Here is a 21930-nt window from a genome sequence, read left to right on the forward strand (position 1 = left end):
ATTATCTAGCATTGAAGTGAAGGGTGAACTGCAGAGAGAAGAGACCACAGAGAGTGCGGCCAGCTTGAATATCATTGTAGTGATCTGGGTATTGGGGAAGTAGATAGCAACAGAAATTAATGTTTGAAGAGGAGACACATGTTTAGATCTCTCAGCCTTCTGAAGAGTCCAGAAACTAGCCAGCAGGTGGTTGGTGCAGTGCTGGTTTGAAATAGAAACGTGATTACCAGTGAAATAGAAACTTTATTGCTAGTGAGTTCCAAGTAAGAAAGATGAGTAGAGTGAAGGAAGCAAATAGAAAATCACAGTTTAAGGAGCCCAAAGAGAACCTCATCCTACTAATGTTCTTGTGTTTCCCAGCCTTGGGTAAAAGATCTGATAAACTGTTATCTTAAAGTTTGCAAAATTCAGCTAGGGTCTCCCCGGGCTGCTGCATGCTGTACATATAACTGCTTTCTTTTAGAGAAAATCTGACTCCCTGCTCTTGAAGTAGGTGGGGAGGGAAGCCACCTCCCAAAAGAACAACAAAAACTACATGGATTATGCTGAAGGCAGATATTGGTCACTTCCCACCCAAAATCCTAAACCCACCTCTAAATTAATGGAGACTTTTAGTGGCTACCAGTTAGGCTCATAATCGCCAAGTAAAGATACATGTTCTCTTCAGGAACTTCCTATCTATGTACACGATTTGTAAAGCAACTACTTCCAGATGTGTGACCCGCAGAAAGTTTCTCATTTTTCATATGGTTCAGGTTGTTCATCCATAAAACGAAGATAACAATAGCATCTACCTAATAAGGATGTGGGGAGGACTTAAGGAAATAATATATGCAAACATTTTACTCAGAGTTTGGCACAAAAGTTATTCACTACTGTAGAAAAATAAACCTAGCATGTGCCAGGCAGTGGGGCGCTTCCCATGGTTTGTCGCATTTAACCTCCCGCGAGTCCTAGCAAGTGGTTCACGATGATAAAGAAGTGCCAGCCGAATGGAAGGTCCGGGAGGGCAGGGGGCCCGCGGGGGCAGGGAGCGGGCGGGGCCCCGGGCGCGCGGCCGGGAGTCCGCGCCGCCGCGCGCGCTCAGCCCTGGCCGCCGCGCGCGCTCAGCCCTGGCCGCCGCGCGCGCTCAGCCCTGGCCGCCGCGCGCGCTCAGCCCTGGCCGCCGCGCGCGCTCAGCCCTGGCCGCCGCGCGCGCTCAGCCCTGGCCGCCGCGCGCGCTCAGCCCTGGCCGCCGCGCGCGCTCAGCCCTGGCCGCCGCGCGCGCTCAGCCCTGGCCGCCGGCTCCTCCCCGCCTGCCGGCACCACGATGAGGTCCAAGCGAGTGAACGTGCTGCTCGGCCTCCTCGTCTGTGTGCTCTTCAGCTTCTCCTGCTTCTGCATCTCCAGGATGACCCAAATCAGTAAGCAGCCGGTGGCCCCTCCCACCTCCGGCCTCGGGCCCGCTCAGCGAGAAGTGGGGCGGCTGGACCCAGGCGGCGATCGCCTGCTCTTTTTATTAGGATACTTTTTTTTTTTTTTGCCTTTTTAGAGAATAACTGCGGTGGGGCTTCGCCTATGTATCCCCCACGCCCTCGTCAGACCCGCGGGCGGTTAGGTCGTAACGGGCGCCGGCGTCCACGCCGGAGAGGCCTCGGCTCCCGCCGGGACGCGCGCCCCCTGCGGGCGGTGGCCCGAGGCTGCCTCCGCGGCCTTCCCGCGCCCCGAGGACGCCCTGCGCCTCTCTCCTCCGAAGGCGCAAGGGCGAAATTTGTGCCCGGCTTCCTTTTGGTTTTTCCTCCTCATCTTTTCAGGAACGTCTGAGTGTCTGACTTTTAAGAACTCCTCAAACAGAGCGAGCGTGCTTCCTCATTCGTGGGATAGAGGTTGTGTTGTCAGGTCCCACTTCAGGCTCCCTAAAGTAGTTTTACGAAGCCGAAACGGGGTCGGGAGAATGGAGAGGGACATGATGGACAATTGAGAGCACTGGTTTAGCGCCCACATTTTCTCAAATGGACCCTGCCACTTGAGTTGCCATTTTGAAACACACCCAAGGCTTTATTTTTGTCCATGGAGTTGCCAGCTTAACAAATAAAAATATAGGTTGCCCAGTTAAATTTGAATTTCGGACAATGAATAATTTTTTGGGTATTAAAAATATAGGACATTTATACTTTAAAAAAATTCATTGCTCTTTGAAATTTAAATTTTAACTGGGAAAACTGTATTTTATCTGGCAATTTTAATTGCCCGTAGGATACATTTAAGCATTCAAATAGTTGAATTTGTGAACTTAAGAATTCTGTAAATATATTAACCCAGACGTCCAAGACTGTCCTGAGGTTACTTTAAGCTTAATTTTCATTTTTCTTTGTAAACGTATTTATAACTCAGGATACACACTAAGTAATCTTGCTAGTAGTGTTGAGGTCCAAGTTTGGAAGTGGCTTCATGTTTTAGTACTCTAGCTAATACTAAAGTTTATAATGTACACAAAACATCTACATTCTATCCCACTTGTTTCAAAGATTAGAAAAGTATGTTCATTGATCTGATTTACAAAATTTCTACTAATCTTTAATCATTTTATATACTTGTCCTTTACTTCATTTTCTATAAGGAACATTATTCAACTGTGTATTAATTTTAGAATAACAAGTGAACACTATTAAAACAAAACAAAAAAAAGGGAAATGGACTTTGGCCCAGTGGTTAGGGCGTCCGTCTACCATATGGGAGGCCCGCGGTTCAAGCCCTGGGCCTCCTTGACCCGTGTGGAGCTGGCCCATGCACAGCACTGATGCGCGCAAGGAGTGCCCTGCCACGCAGGGGACCCCTGCGTAGGGGAGCCTCACGCGCAAGGAGTGCGCCCGTGAGGAAAGCCGCCCAGCGTGAAAAGAAAGAGCAGCCTGCCCAGGAATGGCGCTGCCCACACTTCCCGTGCGGCTGACGACAACAGAAGCGGACAAAGAAACAAGACGCAGCAAATAGACACAGAAAACAGACAACCAGGGGAGGGGGGGGAATTAAATAAATAAATCTTTAAAAAAAAAAAAAGGCTTCTCATAATTAAAAAGCAAAATGTGAACTTCTTAAATAGTAATTTTGGATGGTAATTTAGAATGTTAACCTCAAAAGTTTTAATACAGTTAATAAACTTAAAATGAAACTGTAAACTTTGAGATACATGCAGTCATTTTGGTGTGTTTTCTAGTTACGACTAGGAAAAAGTTTTGTTCCTCAAATAATTTCTATTCTTATAATCCATTTTTCAAGTCGAGAAAATGAGTTACTGTTCTTGACAATGAAACACTCTTAAAATGGCAGATAAGACAGTTTGTCATTTCCATGTCTTCTATTTATGCATTTTTGTGGAACCTAGCTCTAAAATAATTAGGAAATTAATTCTAGTAATATGAGATGCTCTTACATCAACAAAAGAAAACACAGACTACATTTAGTTATTGAAGTAGTAGTAAAGCACCAAGATGAATAGTTTCCATGTTTTTAACATTTGATCTATAGCTGTCACTCTTATCAGTGAAACTTTTGGAATATTTGTTATAATGATAGCCACAACCTACTGTTTTATTATTTCCCCCCATTAAAAATAATGTATTTATTTATTTTTATGAGTAACCTTTTTTCTTTCTGTACACTAATAATAGTAACAATTCATTCAATAATTGGTTCAACCCAACTTTTTTTTCCTGTTTTAGCCTGTATCCCCAACACCTGCAACAATGCCTGGTGCATAATAGGCATGCTAAATATTTGTTGAATGAATGAATGAATTTAACAAGTACCTGTTTAAATCATAGGCACTAGGTCCACAAAGCAAACGACCTTTCAAGGACCTTACATTTTGGTTAGGGAAAACAAGCAGTAAAAAATAAGTGATTAATTTATGTATGATGTCAGAGGGAAGAGAGCTATTTTAGATAGGGTGATTTGAGAATTCCCTTAAAAGGATATATTTGGGAAGATTACTAAATGAAGTGAGGAATCATTGCCTGTGAATATCTGGAGGAGGAGTTTTCCAGGCAAAGGGGAAAACAAGTGCAATGGCACTGAGGTGGAATCAACTTGATATGCTTGTGAAACATCAGGAAGCCAATGTGAACAGGAGGGTGGATGCCATAGTAAGGACACGGATTTTATTTTGTGTAAGAAAGGGTCTGGGTGGCAGACTTGGCCCAGTGGTTAGGGCGTCCGTCTACCACACGGGAGATCCGTGATTCAAATCCCGGGCCTCCTTGACCCGTGTGGACTGGCCCATGCGCAGTGCTGATGCGTGCAAGAGTGCCCTGCCACACAGGGGTGTCCCCACGCTGGGGAGCCCCACGTGCAAGGAGTGCGCCTCATAAGGAGAGCCACCCAGCACGAAAGAAAGTGCAGCCTTCCCAGGAGTAGCGCTGCACACACGGAGAGATGACACAACAAGATGCCACAACCAAAAGAAACACAGATTCCCGTGCCGCTGACAATAGAAGCAGACAAAGAAGATGCAGCAAATAGACACAGAGAACAGACAACTGGGGCGGGTGGGAGGGGTGGGGAGAGAAATAAATTAATAAAATAATTAAGTCTTAAAAAAAAAAAAGGGTCCTGTGCAGAGGAGCAGAGGAGGGCCTGGTCTCTCTCTCTCTCTCTCTCTCTCACACACACACACACACACACATTTAAATGATTGTTGGTTGTGGGCTGTGAAACAAAGAGAAGAATCTTGGAAGACTCCAAGAGGTTTTAGTTAAAATCAGGGTTTCTCAGCCTCTCCGCTATTGACATTTTGGGCTGGATAATTCTTTGTTGTCAGTGACTTTTCTCCATCATAGGACATTTAGCGTCCATTAGGTGTTTTTCCACTAGATGCCGATAGCATACTCCCACCCTCCACCCCTGAGTTTGGCAATCAAAAATGTCCAGATTGCCAAATGTCTCCATCAAAATCTCCCCTTGTTGAGTGACACTGGTTTAAAGTACTGGAGAAAGGAGTTTATTGAAATGATTAAGGCTGGTGGAGGAGGAGATTTTGGGGATAAAATCAATATTTTCAGTTAAGTATGAGGTGTCTATTAGACATCCCACTGAAAGTGTTAACTAGGCATTTGTATCTATGAGCCTGGGTCAGGGTTGGACGTAAAAATTTGAGAGCTGTCAGCATATAAATAGTATTTAAAGTCATGAGACTGGATGAGATCAACTAAGGAGTGTAGAAAGAGGAAAGTCTGAAGGTTTGAGCCCTGTGGATTGCTAATACTTCAAAGTCAAGGAAAAACTAGGTTAGTGAGAGAGAGCTCAGTCGAGAAAGTATTTCAAGGGTGTGAATAACATTGTCACATAATGCTAATAGGGATGGTAAATTCTCCAGGGCAGTAATAAAAATCTATTCCACCCCACAGTCCTTAAAATCATCAATTCACCTTAAAAATGAATTGCAGCAGCCACTTCATCCCAGTCAATGACAGGTGATAATTAGGTGACATTTAGTCAGTACATACCATTTTCTACCAGCAACGAGAGGTAGAGCAACACTGCATTCAAGCCGTGAAGGGCAGATAACCAATCCTAGATTCCTTTCTTTAAGTGTGTTTCCTTAAGAATCCAGCACTCCAGGAGCCCCTACTCATCTTTTGATTACCTTCCCTGGAGGAGCCAGCACTTACCTGCTGACAATAGTACACCCCCAATTGGGCTGCTACTGCTGTTGCCAATGCTGGAACATCTGTCACTCAGGCAGGGGAAGGCAGTTTGGCAGGGCACTACCAAATGCCATGTGGTGAAGTGAGATGGCAGGCGATGTTTGTGAGGATTCACCCTTCCTTCTTCCTCTTAAGGCTCCATGGTCCCAGCTTCTGATCTCAGCTGTAGCCTGGCATAAGGCTCGTCTCTCTCCCCAGGGCTTATTTCTTTCTGGACTTAGCAGCTCTGTTCTCTTCACAAGGTTAATTGTAGACTGTCAGGCTCATCTCTCTTCCCAGGGCCTCTCCCGTGTCTCATGAGCTGTCTCTTTCTCTGTGTTCTTTTTCTCTGTGTCTCTACTTCCGTGGGAGAGTCTGTTTTATCAGTCTGAGTCATATTCTAATGACATGGTTGAATCCAAGCCCTAATCTTAACATAGTTTAATCAGATGTCTCAGCTGAATACAACCAAAAGGTTATCACGCCCAGAGGAGCAGACCAGTTTACAAACAAAAATCTTTTTTGGAATTCATAAATCTCAAACTGCCTCAGATGATTTTAAATTTCACATGAAATAGGGTCAAAATTGCCAAGTGAAATTTGGGAAAAAACCAAAGCTGAAGGATTTCCACTGCCATATAAAGAGCTCTATTATATAATAAAAGTGCCATGATCAAGAGAGTGTATTCTTGGTGGGAGGATAGTGGTGTTGACTGAGGTAATGCAGGCAAAAGCACAGCTAGAATAGTTGTATATTCCTTTAAGAATGAATTTCTGACTCTTGCAGGATAGAAGGAGCCCCATGCAGTAAATTAATCAGCAAGTGGCCAATTGGTCTCCTTGAGAAAAGAACTATTTTGGAGTCTCAGTCTTAGTTTCTGTTGCTGAAAAGTTGGATGATCAGAGGCCTTGGTCAGTGAGTGTCTATATTGCAGGTTCTGTGTGTAGGTCTCTGCAACATGGCCATTCGGTGTGCTTGCTCTGCCATTTCTGGAGTGGTCATTGACAAGGCTGGCTGAGGTTAACTGGTTGAGTCACTTTGTCTACTTGCTTTTTCAGTGATCTTTAGAGATGCTTTCTTGTGAGCATTAACATGTGATACAAAGATTTTAACCCTTCAAGATCCCTCCCATATATCCATCCACATACTTCTTCACCAGATGTCCTGTGTCTGATTCTCCAGGCTTTCCTTTCAGGCCCCTGAGCACACAGCAGGCTATCTGCTACTGTCCATGGGTCCTTACATATCCTGAAATGAATGAACACATGCAGTGCTCGAAACTCTGCCCATTGGGAAGATTTTTCTTTCACTACTCTCTTTCAATAGGTCATGTTTCAGTGTGCCCGTGCTTTTGTAAAAATTGGCAACCTCATTCTAAAATTGATATGGAAATGTAAAGAGCTTCTGAAGAATAAGAGCAAGGTAGTAAGACTTGACCTAGTAGAATTGGAGATTGTAATAATTAAAACTGTGCTATTGGTATAGGGATAGACAGAATGACCAATAATAAGAGTGGTTATTACAAAGTAGTAAATAGTACTGAGAAAATTGCTTACATTTATGACAAATGAAAAAGGAAGGGGATTCTTATCTTACACTTAGAAAAATCATTACCGACATTATATGTAAGGTCAATTAATTTCAAAGACAATATTACAATATTTTGTGGGGACAATATGGAAAACTGGTTGTTTTTTTTTGAGGCACCGGGGATGATTGAACCTAGGACCTTGTACATGTGATGCAGGCACTCAACCACTGAGCTACACCCACTCTGAAAACTGGTTTTTTAACCTTGGGATAAAGAAAATTTCTTAAAATATAAGATATACAAATCATGAAGGAAGAGACTTTTAAATTCTATTTCATTAAATTCTTCAAAATTACCACTAAAAGAATGAAAACATAAGCCACAAATTGGTTGAAGATGTGTGCAAGACAAAGAACTAGTAATCAGAATGTATTAAAAATGGCTATGAATTAATATAAAAAAGACAAATAACCCAGTAGAAAAATGGCTAAAAAGAATGAAGATGAATTTAAAAAGTTGAAACATAAATGTTGAATAAACATATGAAAGACCTCATTAGCAATCAAGGAAATACAAATTTAAAATTACAGGATATTTTATACCGTTCTGATTTTTAAAATTAGGAAATCGGAAATATAATGAGTATATGTAACTACAGGAATTCACTCTTACTGTCCTAGGGGGATTATGTATATGGTCACTTTCGTTATGAAATTTGCATTTCCTAGGTCCTAGCAATTCCACCACTAGTCAGGGTTGAAATTTTATTGGTGTACAACCATACCAATGGTTTGTGGCCAAATTCTGTTTTCATTAACCAGTACTTATGCCATGCAGGTTGTCAAATATTTTAAATAACACCTCTATCACCAGTTATATCCTAGGGAAACTCTTGAACATGTTTACTGTTACTTTTGGTAACATTTCTTATAATAATTTGTTCATCAACGGTAGATGAGATAAATATTGTGGCATATTCAATATAGCGTTAAATTTTACAGCAATAAAAATGAAAGAACTACAGCTTGATTCATCTATATAGATGAATCTCAAAAACATAAATTGAGCAAAAGAAGCACTGTGGAAAATGCATACAGTTTTATTTTGTTTATAAAGGAGTTCAGTTTGAGGCCAATAAAATGTTCAGATCAAGGCATCATCAAGGTTATGACTTTCTTCCCAAAGACTGGCTGCCATGGATTTTGTCTCCTGTGCAAGGGCAGGGCACATGGTAGCTTCTGCTGGTCTTTCTCTTCTCTTCTTCTCTTCTGGGTTTCGTTGCTTTCAGCTTCTTGCTTATGTGGCTTTCTCTCTCTCTCTCCATTCTATTGATAAAGGACTCCAGTGATATGATTAAGACACATCCTCAATGAGGTGGGTCACATCTTAAGTGAAGTAGCCTCATCAAAAAGTCCTACTTACAATGGGCTTACATCCACAGGAATGGATTAAATTTAAGAACATGTTTTTTCTGGGGTACATACAGCTTCAAACCACCAAATAAATCAGCTCTCAGCAGTGGTAAAACTATAAAGAAAAACAGTAGCAATTAATAGGAAATTCAGGACCCTGGTTACCTTAGGATGGGGTAAGGAGGAAGGAGAATTTCATTTGGGAAGGATACAGATGGAATATCTAAGCCCAAGATAGTGGGGAGTTTGTGGATGTTGTATTATTCTTTACTGTTTTGTATACTTTTTGTAATTCGTGAAATATTTCACAATAAAACCTAAGGCATAGAAGGACCCCTCATAGGGAATTTAAAAGATGTGGCATGTAGTGTGATTTGCTTAGAGCAAAGCATGCCTGGAGAGGAGTAATCTAAAATATGTTTTACTTTTCTGGTTTCATCTTCTACTAACTGCTTCAGGGGGTACCAGGAATTGAACCTGGGACTTCGTACATGAGAAGCATGTGCTCAACCACTGAGCTATACCTGCTCCCCTGCTTCAGATATTTTTTCTTTGAAAACACCTTGTGTACAAATAATGAATAATATATTGGAAGTGTTCTGACAATACTTTAACTCCATACATTTTTTCTTTCTTTTTATCCCCCTGAATTACTTGCTTTCCCCTGAATATTCTGTACCATTATCTATTATTCTATGCATTCATTTTGTTGTTTCCTTAGTCTGGAATGCACTTCCCTGCCCTTTGCTCTGTGGCAAAATTCTATATATTCTTCAAGTTCTCCAATTCCCCTCTTCTCATTTCCCTCCTCCCTCCCCTACTCCTTAGTCCTTCTTAAGAATTAATCATTTCTATTTCCCTTTGCCTGTGATACTTTGAAAACAATTTCATTTTGATACTTATATTATAGTTAGTTGTTTAAATATATAATTATTTCCCCCCTCCTTTTGCGACCTGCTTGTCAATTGGTAGAGAGCAAGAACCTTACTTTATATTTATTAACCATAGTATAGTGAGTGGCAAATGGTAAGTATTAAATGGAAGGAGTGAATGTTTTAGCATGTTCCTCATTACTGCAGGCATTTAGTAAATGAAATCAAGGTCATGGCCATATTGTATAGAGCCTTCTTTGCCAAGATAAGTAGTTTGGACATTATTCAGTAAGCATTCAGGGAATGATTTAAAGTGTTTGAGCTGTGTTTCTGGAAGATTAATGGTGGATTAGAGGTAAGAGACCAATTAAAAGACAATTATAACAGTGCAGCTAGAGGCAATAGAGGCCTAACTATGGTAATGCCAAAGATAATAAAGACAAAACAAAAAAAATCACTGTAGCAGTGCTTCTCAAATTTTAATGTACATCCCAATCACTGGGAATCTTATTAAAATGCAGACTGTGATTACTAGGTCCAGAGTCCGGAGATACATTTCTAAGAAACCCACAGTTGATGCCCTAAGGGCTGTGCTGTCCAAAATGGTAGCTCTGAGCCATGTAGCTACCGAGCACTTGAAATGCAGCTAGTACCATTGAGGACCTGAATACTTAACTTTATTTAATTTTAAGTAATTTAGATTTTATAACAAAAGCAATGTAAAATATTTCTCCACTGAACAAAATTTTATAGTTTTGATAGGACTACATTTCATCGTAATGGTTAAATTCAGCACCTCAATTGAGGTGTGCTGTTAGTATGAAATACACACAGGATTACAAAAAAAATAAAATGCCCCATTAATTATTTTTATGTTGATTACATGTTACAGTAGTGGTGTTCTGGACATACTGGATTAAATAACAGGTATTATTTAAAATTACTTTCACACGTCTCTTTTTACTTTCTAAAATGTATCTTCTAGGAAATTGAAAATTACAAACATGGCTTGCATTTTATTTCTACTGAGAGCCTTGCTTGGATTCTTGCTGTGAGTAGCAAGAGTCACTGATATGTATGATCTCACCTGCAGACTTTTATAGGTGGATATCACATAGGCCCACTGCCCACGTGGACTGGTGTTTGTTTTCACAATTTCACCACAGTGATGCTTCTTTTACTCAAAACATCTAATGATTGTTTCTTTCAAACATTTGTAAAATGGTTTTATATCATTTCATCCTCACGAAAACCTGAGTTACTTTGCAAATAATATAAATATTTTAAATAGAATATTGATAAATTGCATTATCAGACAAGAATGTATAAGAAGCAGAACCAAGATTAGACATTGAATGCTTCAGCATTTCTGTGTAGTTGTTTATGTAAATACTGCTTCCTCTAGAGAAAACTCTTTTCTACCAAATTGATTCCTTGGGGGCTGAGCCACATTGTGGAAGCCCAGATATGTTGCATCACCCACGATATATCAACTCTGAACACATGATCCATTTTGCAAAGAGAATATCACCTAGGAAACCCTAAAAATATAGAGTTATACTGGTGAAATCATGTCCACCTCTAAAAATCAAAAGTATCCTCAAATAGTACTCACTATATGAGTATGCATGGTTTATCTAGGATACATGCAGTTCTTTGGCTTAAAGTATGATTCCATTTAAGAATCACTAAAATCATTCCAGACACTGACAGGTCCCTTAATTTATTAATTTATTTATTCAGCCTGTATTTGTGTAGGAGCTGAATGCCACTCACTATTTTAGGTATTGGGGGTTTAATAGTAAAGAAAATAAATTTCTTGCAGTTTTGAAACTTACATTCTAGAATTCTCTGGAGGAAAAACATAAAAACAGCAAACGTATAACAGACAGTAATAACATGGTAATAAGCCATTTGAAGAAAAAAATACAAGGAGGATAGTGTGAGAGAAAAGGGTGTGTATTTTTACATAGGATGGCAGGACAGGTATGTGCGAGAAGGTAATATTTTAACAGAGAATGGGATGAAATTAGGGAGCTACTAGCCACATTAGTCTCTGGGGGAGGAGCATTCCTTGCTGAGAAAGTTGTAAGACCCTGAGCCCTGTGGGGGAGTATTTGGTCTGTGTGAGGAATCAAAAGGAAGCCAGTGTGGCTGGAGCCAGGCTCCCTCAGAATGAGGTAGGAAGGGTAGGAAACGAGGACCAGATAATGTAGGGCTCTGTAGGTCATAGTGAGGATTGGGTGCTTTTTTCTAAGCCTAATGGAAAGTCATTGACGTGTTTGGAGTGGGAAAGTGGCATTACATTTTAACAAAGTGACCCAGGCCAGAGGGTGCTTTGTGTGCTTACTTTCTTTGGTCCACATCCTAGTATTAGATAGAATGAAAGTTCAGATTCATTGACAGATACCTACACAAGAAGGGTTTAGGGAAACGGACTTGGCTCAGTGGTTAGGGCGTCTGTCTACCACATGGGAGGTCTGCGGTTCAAACCCGGGGCCTCCTTGACCGGTGTGGAGCTGGCCCATGCGTAGTGCTGATGCACGCAAGGAGTGCCGCCCCACGCAGGGGTGACCCCGCGTAGGGGAGCCCCACACGCAAGGACTGCATCCGTAAGGAGAGCTGCCCAGCGCGAAAGAAAGTGCAGCCTGCCCAGGAATGGTGCTGCCCGCACTTCCCGTGCCACTGACGACAACAGAAGCAGACAAAGAAACAAGACGCAGCAAAAAGACACAGAGAACAGACAACTGGCGGGGCGGGGCGGGGGGGGGGATTAAAATAAATAAATAAATCTTAAAAAAAAAAAAAAGAAGGGTTTACATGAGTTAATGGGCTGATGTGGAGATTTTCCTCCGTAGCCTCATTGGAGTCTTTGGGTTTCTTCCCTTTTATTACTCTGCATCTCTAGGGCATTGTCTTCTCTGTATAATACCTGATGGGCCACCAGTATCTACATTCCACCAAGGGAAGGATAAAAAGAGGAAGGGAAACATACCACCACCCTCCCTGGACCCTTTAAGAGCTGGCACTAGAAGGTGCATGCAACAACTTCTACTCACATTGCACTGGATGAAAATCACATGACCCAATCAAAGGCAAGAGACTCTAAGAAATATAATCTCTAGTTAGGTTGCTGTGTACACAGCCAAAAATTCTAGTGCTATAAAAGAAGAAAACTGGTACTATGGGATAACTGCAATGCTAGAGCTTTTTAAGTGTAGAAGTTATGGTTAGGCAAGAATATTTTCCAATATTCTCTTAACTGTGGAAACTGCATGGAGAAGGAATGAAGGAAAAAGAGAAGGTTGAAGACAGAGGAATGATGAAAGAGAACAGTTGCCCCTCTATCTCTCTACTCTTTCTTTTTCTTTTTCTCATTTTTTAAATTCGAGACTTCAGGCTTACAGAAAATGCAGACTGTATCCCCAACCACACAGTTTTCCCTATTAACATTCACATTAGTGTGATACTTTTGTCACAGTTGATGAAACAATATCCATAGTTTATAATAGCATTCATTCTTTGTATTGTACAAAGATTTTTAAATAAAAATTTTAAAAAGTTTTAAAAATTTTATTCTGGAAACATACATGCAATGGAAAATTTCTCCTTTTAACTATCTTCAAATATAAAATTCAATGGTATTACCTTCATAGTGTTGTACTATCATCACCATTATCCATACCAAAATTTTTCCATGACCCCAAACAGAAACTCTGTAACAATAAGGTATTAACTCCTCATTCACTATCCCCACCCCAACCCCTGGGAACCTTTATTCTAGTTTCTGAGACTAAATTTGCATATTGTAGTTATTTCATATAAAGCAGACCATACAATATTTGTCCTTTTGTGTCTGGCTTATTTCAATCAACGAAGTGACTTCAACATTCATCAGTGTTGTAGTATGGGTCAGAACCTCACTCATTTTTTATAGATGAATAATATTCCACTGTGTGTATATACCATAATTTGTTTATCCACTCATCTGTTGATGAACACTTGGGTTGCTTCCATCTTTTGGTAATTGTGAATAATGCCACTACAAACATTGGTAAACAAATATCTGTTTGATTCCCTGCTCTCAATTCTTTTGGGAATATACCTAGAACTTGGATTGTGTTTTACATGCTAGTTCTATATTTACCTTTCTAAGGAACCATCAAACTGTTTCCACAGATGCTACACCATTTTACATTCCCACTACAAACAATATTCATTTCTACACATCCACTCCAAAACTTGTTTCCTTTTTCCTTTTTTTTTTTAAATAGTAGCCTTTCTAATGGGTACGAAATGGTATTTTATTGTGGTTGTGATTTACATTTCCCTAATGGCTAATGATGTTGAGCTCTTTGGCCAATCGTATATCTTGTTTGGAGAAATGTCTATTCAAGTCTTCAGTCCAATTTTAAATTGGGTTATTTGTCTTTTTATTGTTGAATTGTAGGATTGTTTTATGTATTCAGAATGTTAAAACTATAGTAGATATGTGGTTTGCAAATATTTTCTTCCATACTGTAGGTAGACTTTCACACTCCTCAAGAGGACATTTTTAGGGTGAACACCTGGAGGTTTTCCCACTGTCTCATTAGCTTTTCAGAATAAGGAGAGAGTTTTCTGGTTGGTGAGATTGCTCAGGCCCTACTTCTATAGGACCATATTTATAAGGAGCAGAATCACTTCCTTTGAAAGACATCTTGGGCCATCTCTGGCTCTTTCTCTTATACTCTCTGTTTTATGTACTCTCTGAAAAAAGGCCAGGGGTCACCCCTTTACTTCTTCCTCCCAACTAGTATTATATATGGCAAATTATCCCCTTTATAAGTGTCATGCCATCACTCTCCACTTTTTCTTTCAGTAATGTGGTGGTGGTAGGGGTAAGTTCAACTTGGGTTGGGAGCGAAGGACATCCCAGTACACTCTGCAAAGTACCCTTTATCAAAAAGTCCTGAATAAAGCTGATAGTCAGCTCCAGTTTGGGGCTGGTGTTACCTATGTCTATTCTTAACTAGTTAAAACTCAAGGGGAAGGGAGCCTATAACATCGGACTAGCACATTGTCTTAAGTTATCAATTAAAGTTATTTCTACCAATTGCCCTATAAGCTTCCTAGAGGCAGGAACTGACCATATCTTTTTTTCATTTTTGCATTTCCCCTGATGCAGAGTTCTTGGCAAATAAAAAGTAAAGTTTTCACTTGTTATTTTTTTCTGATTATAGAAGCAGTGAAACATTATTTTAGAAACAAAACAATACTGAAAAATAGAAAATAAAAATCACTAAATCCCACCAACCAGATTATATATTAACAAAATATTAACTTGTACATTAATAGTTTTTGCCATGTGTATATGTACTGTTTTTTCCTGAAAAAATGAAGTTATTTTATACATAATTTTGCCTTCACAAACAATTGCTTATACAACATTAAATATTCTTCATCAAGATGGTTCTTCATAGCTGCATTATAGTCCATTGGTAAGTGAATAAAGAGTAGTCTACTGATAAATAACAAATATTTATTAGGCACTTGTCAAAGCATTTCCATGTGCTTTGTCAAGTGGTTTACATCACGCCTTCACAACTCTTAGGCAGGTATTCTTATATATCCATTCACAGATGAAGGAACAGAAGCTAGTGGAAATTATTAAGTAGCTTACCTAAGGTCACACAAATACTAAATGACAAAACTGGCAATCAGTTATGTGCCATTTGAACCAGAGCCAGTAGCACTGTTAAAAGGTTATTCTTTCATTTATTTAGCAAATTTCCTGTTGTTGGGCCCTGGGTTTGTGTCCAGTTTTTTTTTCACAGTCATAAATAATACTGTCTATGTTGAACATCCTTTGAGCCATATCTTTGGACATATTCCTGGTCCTTTTCTTCAGATAAACTCTTAGAAGTGAAATTTTTGGGTCAATGGGGATTTTCCCTCTAATTATACATTTAATATATACACAAAATGGAAAATTTGGAAAACAGAGAAAAGTACAAAATAATTAAGCAAAAACCATTGATAATCCTATCTTCCAGATACTATTATTTTTTATATTTTATTGTTTATATTTCCAGTCTTTATGTATATAATATATTCACAATATGTGTATATAGCACTTATATATGTGTGCATTATATATAGGGCTATATGTATTATAGATATATAGTGCTATGTGTTTTACATTTTTGTTATACGTTATAGAAAATTGTATGATGCCATTGCTACATGTATAAACATGCATATATGTTTTCTTGCAGGTAATAAATTACTTAATTGTAAAAACCGTATTTTGGAGTTTAAGGCAAATATGCAACATTTAAAAAACAGAACTGATAAAAATCGCCAAGAGCTGATAAAAGCCTTGAATAAAATCAAGCATGAAATTACGGAGAGAGACATTCTATCAAGAAAACTAGGTTTGTGTTGTTTTTGTTTCATGTTTTGCTTTTGGAAATTTAGAATTTATGCCTTCTGATTTTAGGGCCATTTCTCCCCAATAAACATAACTAAATCAATACTGGTTCTATTGTAAGACATGCAAAAATCAGTTAAGAGACATCACTGATAGGCTTCCCCGTATCTCTACCTCAAAAATTATCGTTTTCTTTATCCCTGTGAATTTTACCACAGTCTGTAATTCATGCAATGGATACAGCCGGCCACCTGGCATTATGCCTGACGCTCCACTCCCCTTCCATACTGCCATGTCAGTCGACAGGCAATCTCATTGCTTCCACATCCTCTCTCTTTATATGTATCACAAATCTGTCTTATCATCGTCTCCACTAACCTAGTCAGATTACCTTCATGCCTAATCTGAATGACTACTAATATATTCCTGTTTTCTCTCTGTCACTAAATTTGTCCTTACCTTGCCTTGCTGCTTTTATAAGGTCCAAGAAGGCTACACTGTCTTGTAAATAAACCTTCAGTGGCTCCCTGTATTTCCAGGAGCCTCTTTGTCACCAAATCCTCCCCCTGCTTTGAACCCTTGCAACCAACAGATCAATTCTCTGTTACTATAGTCCTTTTCCAGATACCATATAAATGGAATCATATAGTGGATAACCATTTGGAACTATCTTCTTTCACTTAACGTAATGCATTTGAGATTCAGCCAAGTTGTTGAATGACCAACAATACTTCTGAGTAGTATTTCATTGTATGGATGTACAATGGATACAGTTTATTTACCCATTTACCAATTGGGGGACAATTGAGTTGCTTTCAATTCGGGGCAATTACAAATAATGTTGCAGTAAACATCGTGTCCAGATTTTTGAATGAAGAGAAGTTTTCATTTCTTTAGGATAAACACTTCGAGGTAGGATTGATGGGTCATATATATGTCAGGGGTATGTTTAGCTTTATAAAAAACAGCCAAATGTTTCCCAAGTTCCTGTACCATTTTGCATCCCTCCCAGAAATGTATGTGCATTCCTGTCCAATTTATTTTATCCATTTTAAAACTTTAACAATTTAAGTTTTAAATTGTGTTCCCCTAATGACTAACTATGCTGAACATTTTTATGTGCCATATATTTTTGTTGGTGAAATGTTTGTTCATATATTTTGCTAGATTTTTATTGAGTTGTTGGTATTTTGCTGTTGTTGAGTTTTTGAGAGTTCTGTATATATTTTGATACATAGTAGATGGATGAGTGATGTGGAAATATTGTCTTCCATTCTGTGACTTGTCATTTTCATTCTCTTTATGGAAATTTAAACTCAAGATAATTGAAACCTTAACTATATTTAGTCTTTAAATGCAAGAACACTACATGCCCCTCCATTTATTTACCTCTTCTTCAGTTTCTTTCATTAGTATTTTGTACTTTCTAGCATACAGATCCTGCACATACTTATTTTATATTTTCACCTAAGTATTTCATTTGGGGTTGGTTATTGTAAAACATACTACTTTTAAGATTTTTTTCAATGTTTGATTGGTCCTTGTTAGTATATTCAAATACAGTTGAATTTTTTATGTTTACCTTGTACCCTGCAACCTCACTAAATTTACTTATTAGCTCTAAGAGCTTTTATGCTGATTTCTTGGGACTTTCTACCTGGACAATCATATTATTTGTGAATAGGGAGAGTTTTATTTCTTCCTTTCCAATATGAATACATTTTATTTATTTTTACTTTATGTACTTATATTTTTACTTTATGTGCTTGCAAGATATACAGTAAAATATTGAGTCAGAGTGGTGAGAGAACTTTAATAGTTCTTAAAATTAAGGGGAAAATTGTAGTCTTCATGATTAAGTATAGTGTTAGCTGTAAGTTTTTTAAAAATGCCATTTATCATATTGAGAAAATTCAATTTTATTGCTAGTTTGATGAGACTTTTTATCATGTATGGATAATGAATTTTGTCAAATACCTTTTCTGTTTCCATTGGTAAGATCATTTGGGGTTTTTTGGTTCAGTCCGTTAACATAATGAATTCACATTGATTTTTTTTTTAATTGAGGTGGAATTCATATGACATAAAATTAACTATTTATGTGGCAAAATGATATAGATGGAATTTTATTCAGTCCTAAGAAGAAATGAAGTCCTGACACATGCAACAACATGGATGAAGCTTGAGGAGCTTATGTTGAGTGAATATGCCAGATACATAAAGACAAATATTGTATGCTGGTCACAGATAAGAACTAAGTATAGTTCTTAGGAAGTAGAGTCTGGAAGTAGGTTACCAGGAGATAGAATGGAAGTAGGGAATAGTAAGTGTATGCTTAATTTGTGCAAATTTATAATTCGGTTGATTGTAATGGTTTGGAAATGGACAGAGGTGATGGTAGCACAGAGACGTGAGTGTAACAGCACTCAAGTGTGAGTGTGAGAATGTGGTTGAAAGGGGGAGTTTTGGGTCATGTATGTTGCTAGAAGGAAAGTTAGAAGATAAAAATGAGGGACTGTATAACACAGTGAACCCTGTGATGGCCGAGGATTGTGGTTGATAATATACATATAAGAATGTTCTTTCAGGATCTATAACAAAGGTACATCACTAGTACAGGATGATGATATTGAGGTGAGATACAGGGGAAAATGTGCCTAAAACATACTTCTATGTGATATAAATGTATCTTTGTTGCCATAGGTAAGTTCTCTGCATAGAGGCCCACATAGTAGCCAACAAAATATTAAACTTCTCTCCTGGGAAAGTCCTGCTACTTTCTCAAATAGGATGGCAAAAAATTCTGAAATATATAAGAACTGTCTAATAAAAGACAACAAGCCAATAAGCCAAACCCTCAATCTTAATGCTTGTACTTATGAATCTTATTCCTGTGATAATGGAACTAAGCCTAATTAAAATTAATGCCTAAAAGTTAACCTCCTGATAACCTCCTTGTTGCTCAAATGGGCTCTCTTTCTAAGCCAAAGTCTGCAAATAAACTTACAAACTCCCCCCTGATGTGGAACATAACTCCCAGGGATGAGCTTCCTTGACACTGAGGGATTAATACTGAGCATTCATCAGCGATGTATTCAGAAAAAGTCCTTGACCAAAAGGGGGACATATCAAATAAAATAGAGATTTTATGTCTAAGAGATTTCAAAGTGAGTTGGGAGGTCATTCCAGATGTTACAGGTATACAAGTCTCAGGCAGGTTTCACAAACTGCCACATTAAACAAAAGTGCTTCCAGGGGCTCTAGGGACATCCAGACACCATTGACAAACCATAAAGCTTCACGAAATCAACACCCTCTCAGCAGGCCCATTTGGGAATATATGAAAATCTATGTCCCCACTGTAACATAGTTACACTCATTTATAATTCCCTTAATCATGATTCTTTTACTCCTTTTATTTGAACCTATAATTTTCAATGAACCTGTTAAGTATATTTCTCAGAGGCTTAAATCTTCAGATTGTTCATATGCTGGTTGAGTCCTGAAACCCTGCAGAGTTGTGGCCAACTCCCATTCTCTAGTTCTTCAGTCTTGTCCTGGAAAATTAACAAAATAAAGATGAAGGACTAGTCCCATCCCCAAAACAAGGAGTAACTTTGCAAGCAAAACAGTTCCTTTGCTCTGTCCTGTAATACCTATGTCCCTTCTCAGCCAGAAGCAGTCAGAGTGGGCATCATCCCATGTCCCTCAAAACTGAGGAATGAACAAAAGGGAGGAGTGTAACCACAGACCAAAGCAGATTTATTGTTATTGTAGTTATTATCTTGTATTAATGGAGTAACTTGTAACATTGATATATGAAAAACAAAACAAAACAAAAAAACTAAAAACCTACAATAAAAAAATTAACCATTTTAAAGTGACCAATTCAGTGGCATTTAGTGATGCTGTGCAACACCTTATTAATTCAAAAGTATTTCATTAAGTGAAAAGAAAACTTGCTTCCCAGTGTTCCTTGCCCCCAGCCCTGGTATCCATTGCTCTGTGTTCTGTCTCTTTGGATTTACCTATTCTGTATATTTCATATAAATAGAATCATACAATACATGGACTTTTGTCTAGCTTATTTCACTCAGCATAATGTTTTCAAGATTCATTCATGTAGCATGTATCAGTATTTCCTTTCTATGGTGGAATAATAATCTATTGTAAAGATACATCATAATTTATTTATCTGTTCTTTTATTGATGGATATTTGGGCTGTTTCCACCTTTTCACTACTATTAAAAATGCTGCTGTGAGCATTTGCGCGCATGTATTTGAGTACCTGTTGAGTACCTGTTTTCAGTTCTTTGGGGTACATAACTAGGAGTGGAATTGCTAGGTTATATGGTAATTCTGTGTTTAACATTTTTTTTTTTTTTTGGAGGTACCGGGGATTGAAACCAGGACCTCGTATGTGGGAAGCAGGCACTCAAACCAGTGAGCTATACCCGCTCCCCTGTGTTTAACTTTTTGAGAAAATTCCACAGTGGCTCATGCACTATACATTCCCACCAGGGAATGCATTAGGGTTACAATTAATCTACCTCCTTGCCAAAACTTGTTATTTCCCATTTTCTTGATAATAGCCATCCCAGTGGGTATGAGGTTTGATTTGCATTTTCCTGATGACTAATTTTCATTTTCCTAATGGCTAATGATGTTGAGCATCTTTTCATGTGCGTATTGGACATTTGAATATCTTCTTTGGAGAAATGTCTATTCAAGTCCTTTGCTTTGCCCATTTTTTATTCGGGTTGTTTGTTTTTTTGTGGTTTATTTGTAAGAGTTCTTTATATATTCTGGACATTAGGCCTTTACCAGATATATCATTTGCAAATATTTTCTCCCATTCTTTAGGCTGTCTTTCACTTTCTTAATAATGTCCTTTGATAAACAGTTTTAATTTTGATGAAGGTCAATTTAGCTATTTTTTCTTTTGTTGCTTTTGTTGATGGATTAAATTTTTTAAATTAGAGATGTTAACTTTTACAGAAAAGTCATGCAGAAAATACAGACTTTCCATATACCTGCCACTATTTTTTAACATTTTGCATTAGTGTGGCATCTTTGTTAAAGGTGAAGTTGGTACTAATAACTATAGGCTATGGTTTACATTAGGATTCACTGTTTGTGTTGTATACTTCTATGCTTGTTGCTGATTTTTATGCCATTGTATGTATGTGTATATATATATTATTAGAGAAGCTGTTAGGTTTAAAAAAAAATGATGTATAAAATTACAGAACTTACGTATCCCACCCTACTATTAACACCTTGCATTAGTGTGCCACATCTGTTAAAATTGATGTGAGAAAATTTTTATAATTGTGCTGTTTACTATAGTCTCTGGTTTACATTATTGCCATTTTATATATATGTATTTTTAAATTTTTATTTTAATAACATATATACACCCTAAAATTTCCCCCTCTAACCACATCCCAATATATAACTCAGTGGTGTTAACTTCATTAACAATGTTGTAAAAGCATCCGTTACAACTTTTCCATCATTCCAATAGAAATTCTGTACCCATTAAGCTTTAACTTTCCTTTCCCTAGCCTTCTCCAGCCCTGGTAACCTATATTCTAGTTTCTGACTCTAAGAATTTGCTCATTCCCAGTTTCATATCCGTGAGATCATGCAATATTTGCTCTTTTGTTCCTGGCTTATCTCACTCAACATGAGGTCTTTAAGGTTCATCCGTGTTGTCCAATGTATCAGAATCTCTCTCCTTTTCATGGCTATACAATATTTCATTATATGTGTATACCACACTTTGCTTTCCATTTTTCTGTTCATGGACACCTGGGCTGCCTTTATTTTGGGGGAATTATGAATAATGCCGCTACAAACATCAGTGTGAAAATATCTGTTCGAGTCCCTGCTTCCAATACTTTTTGGTAGATAACTGGTAGTGGGATTGCCAAGTCACATGGTAGTTCTATACTTAACTTTCTGAGAATAGTTGTTTTCCACAGGGGCTGCACCATTTAAAATTCCCACCAATGACAAATGAGTGTTCCTCTTTCTCC

General features: G+C 38.3%; 1 protein-coding gene across 2 annotated transcripts in view; it reads left to right on the forward strand.

Moving 5' to 3' along the window:
* Nucleotides 1–1235: 1235 nt before the first annotated feature.
* The window catches only part of MGAT4D (MGAT4 family member D), an 80619-nt gene continuing 59924 nt past the window's right edge, over nt 1236–21930 (forward strand). For both annotated transcript variants that reach the window (XM_058288918.2, XM_058288784.2), the window contains exons 1-2: nt 1236–1403; nt 15734–15892. In XM_058288918.2, the coding sequence (XP_058144901.1) occupies nt 1310–1403; nt 15734–15892 (253 nt within the window). In that variant the 5' untranslated portion in view covers nt 1236–1309. The remainder of the gene's footprint in view (nt 1404–15733; nt 15893–21930) is intronic.

This window comes from Dasypus novemcinctus, chromosome 1 (genome assembly GCF_030445035.2).
Source record: "Dasypus novemcinctus isolate mDasNov1 chromosome 1, mDasNov1.1.hap2, whole genome shotgun sequence".
Classification (NCBI taxonomy): Eukaryota; Metazoa; Chordata; class Mammalia; order Cingulata; family Dasypodidae; genus Dasypus; species Dasypus novemcinctus.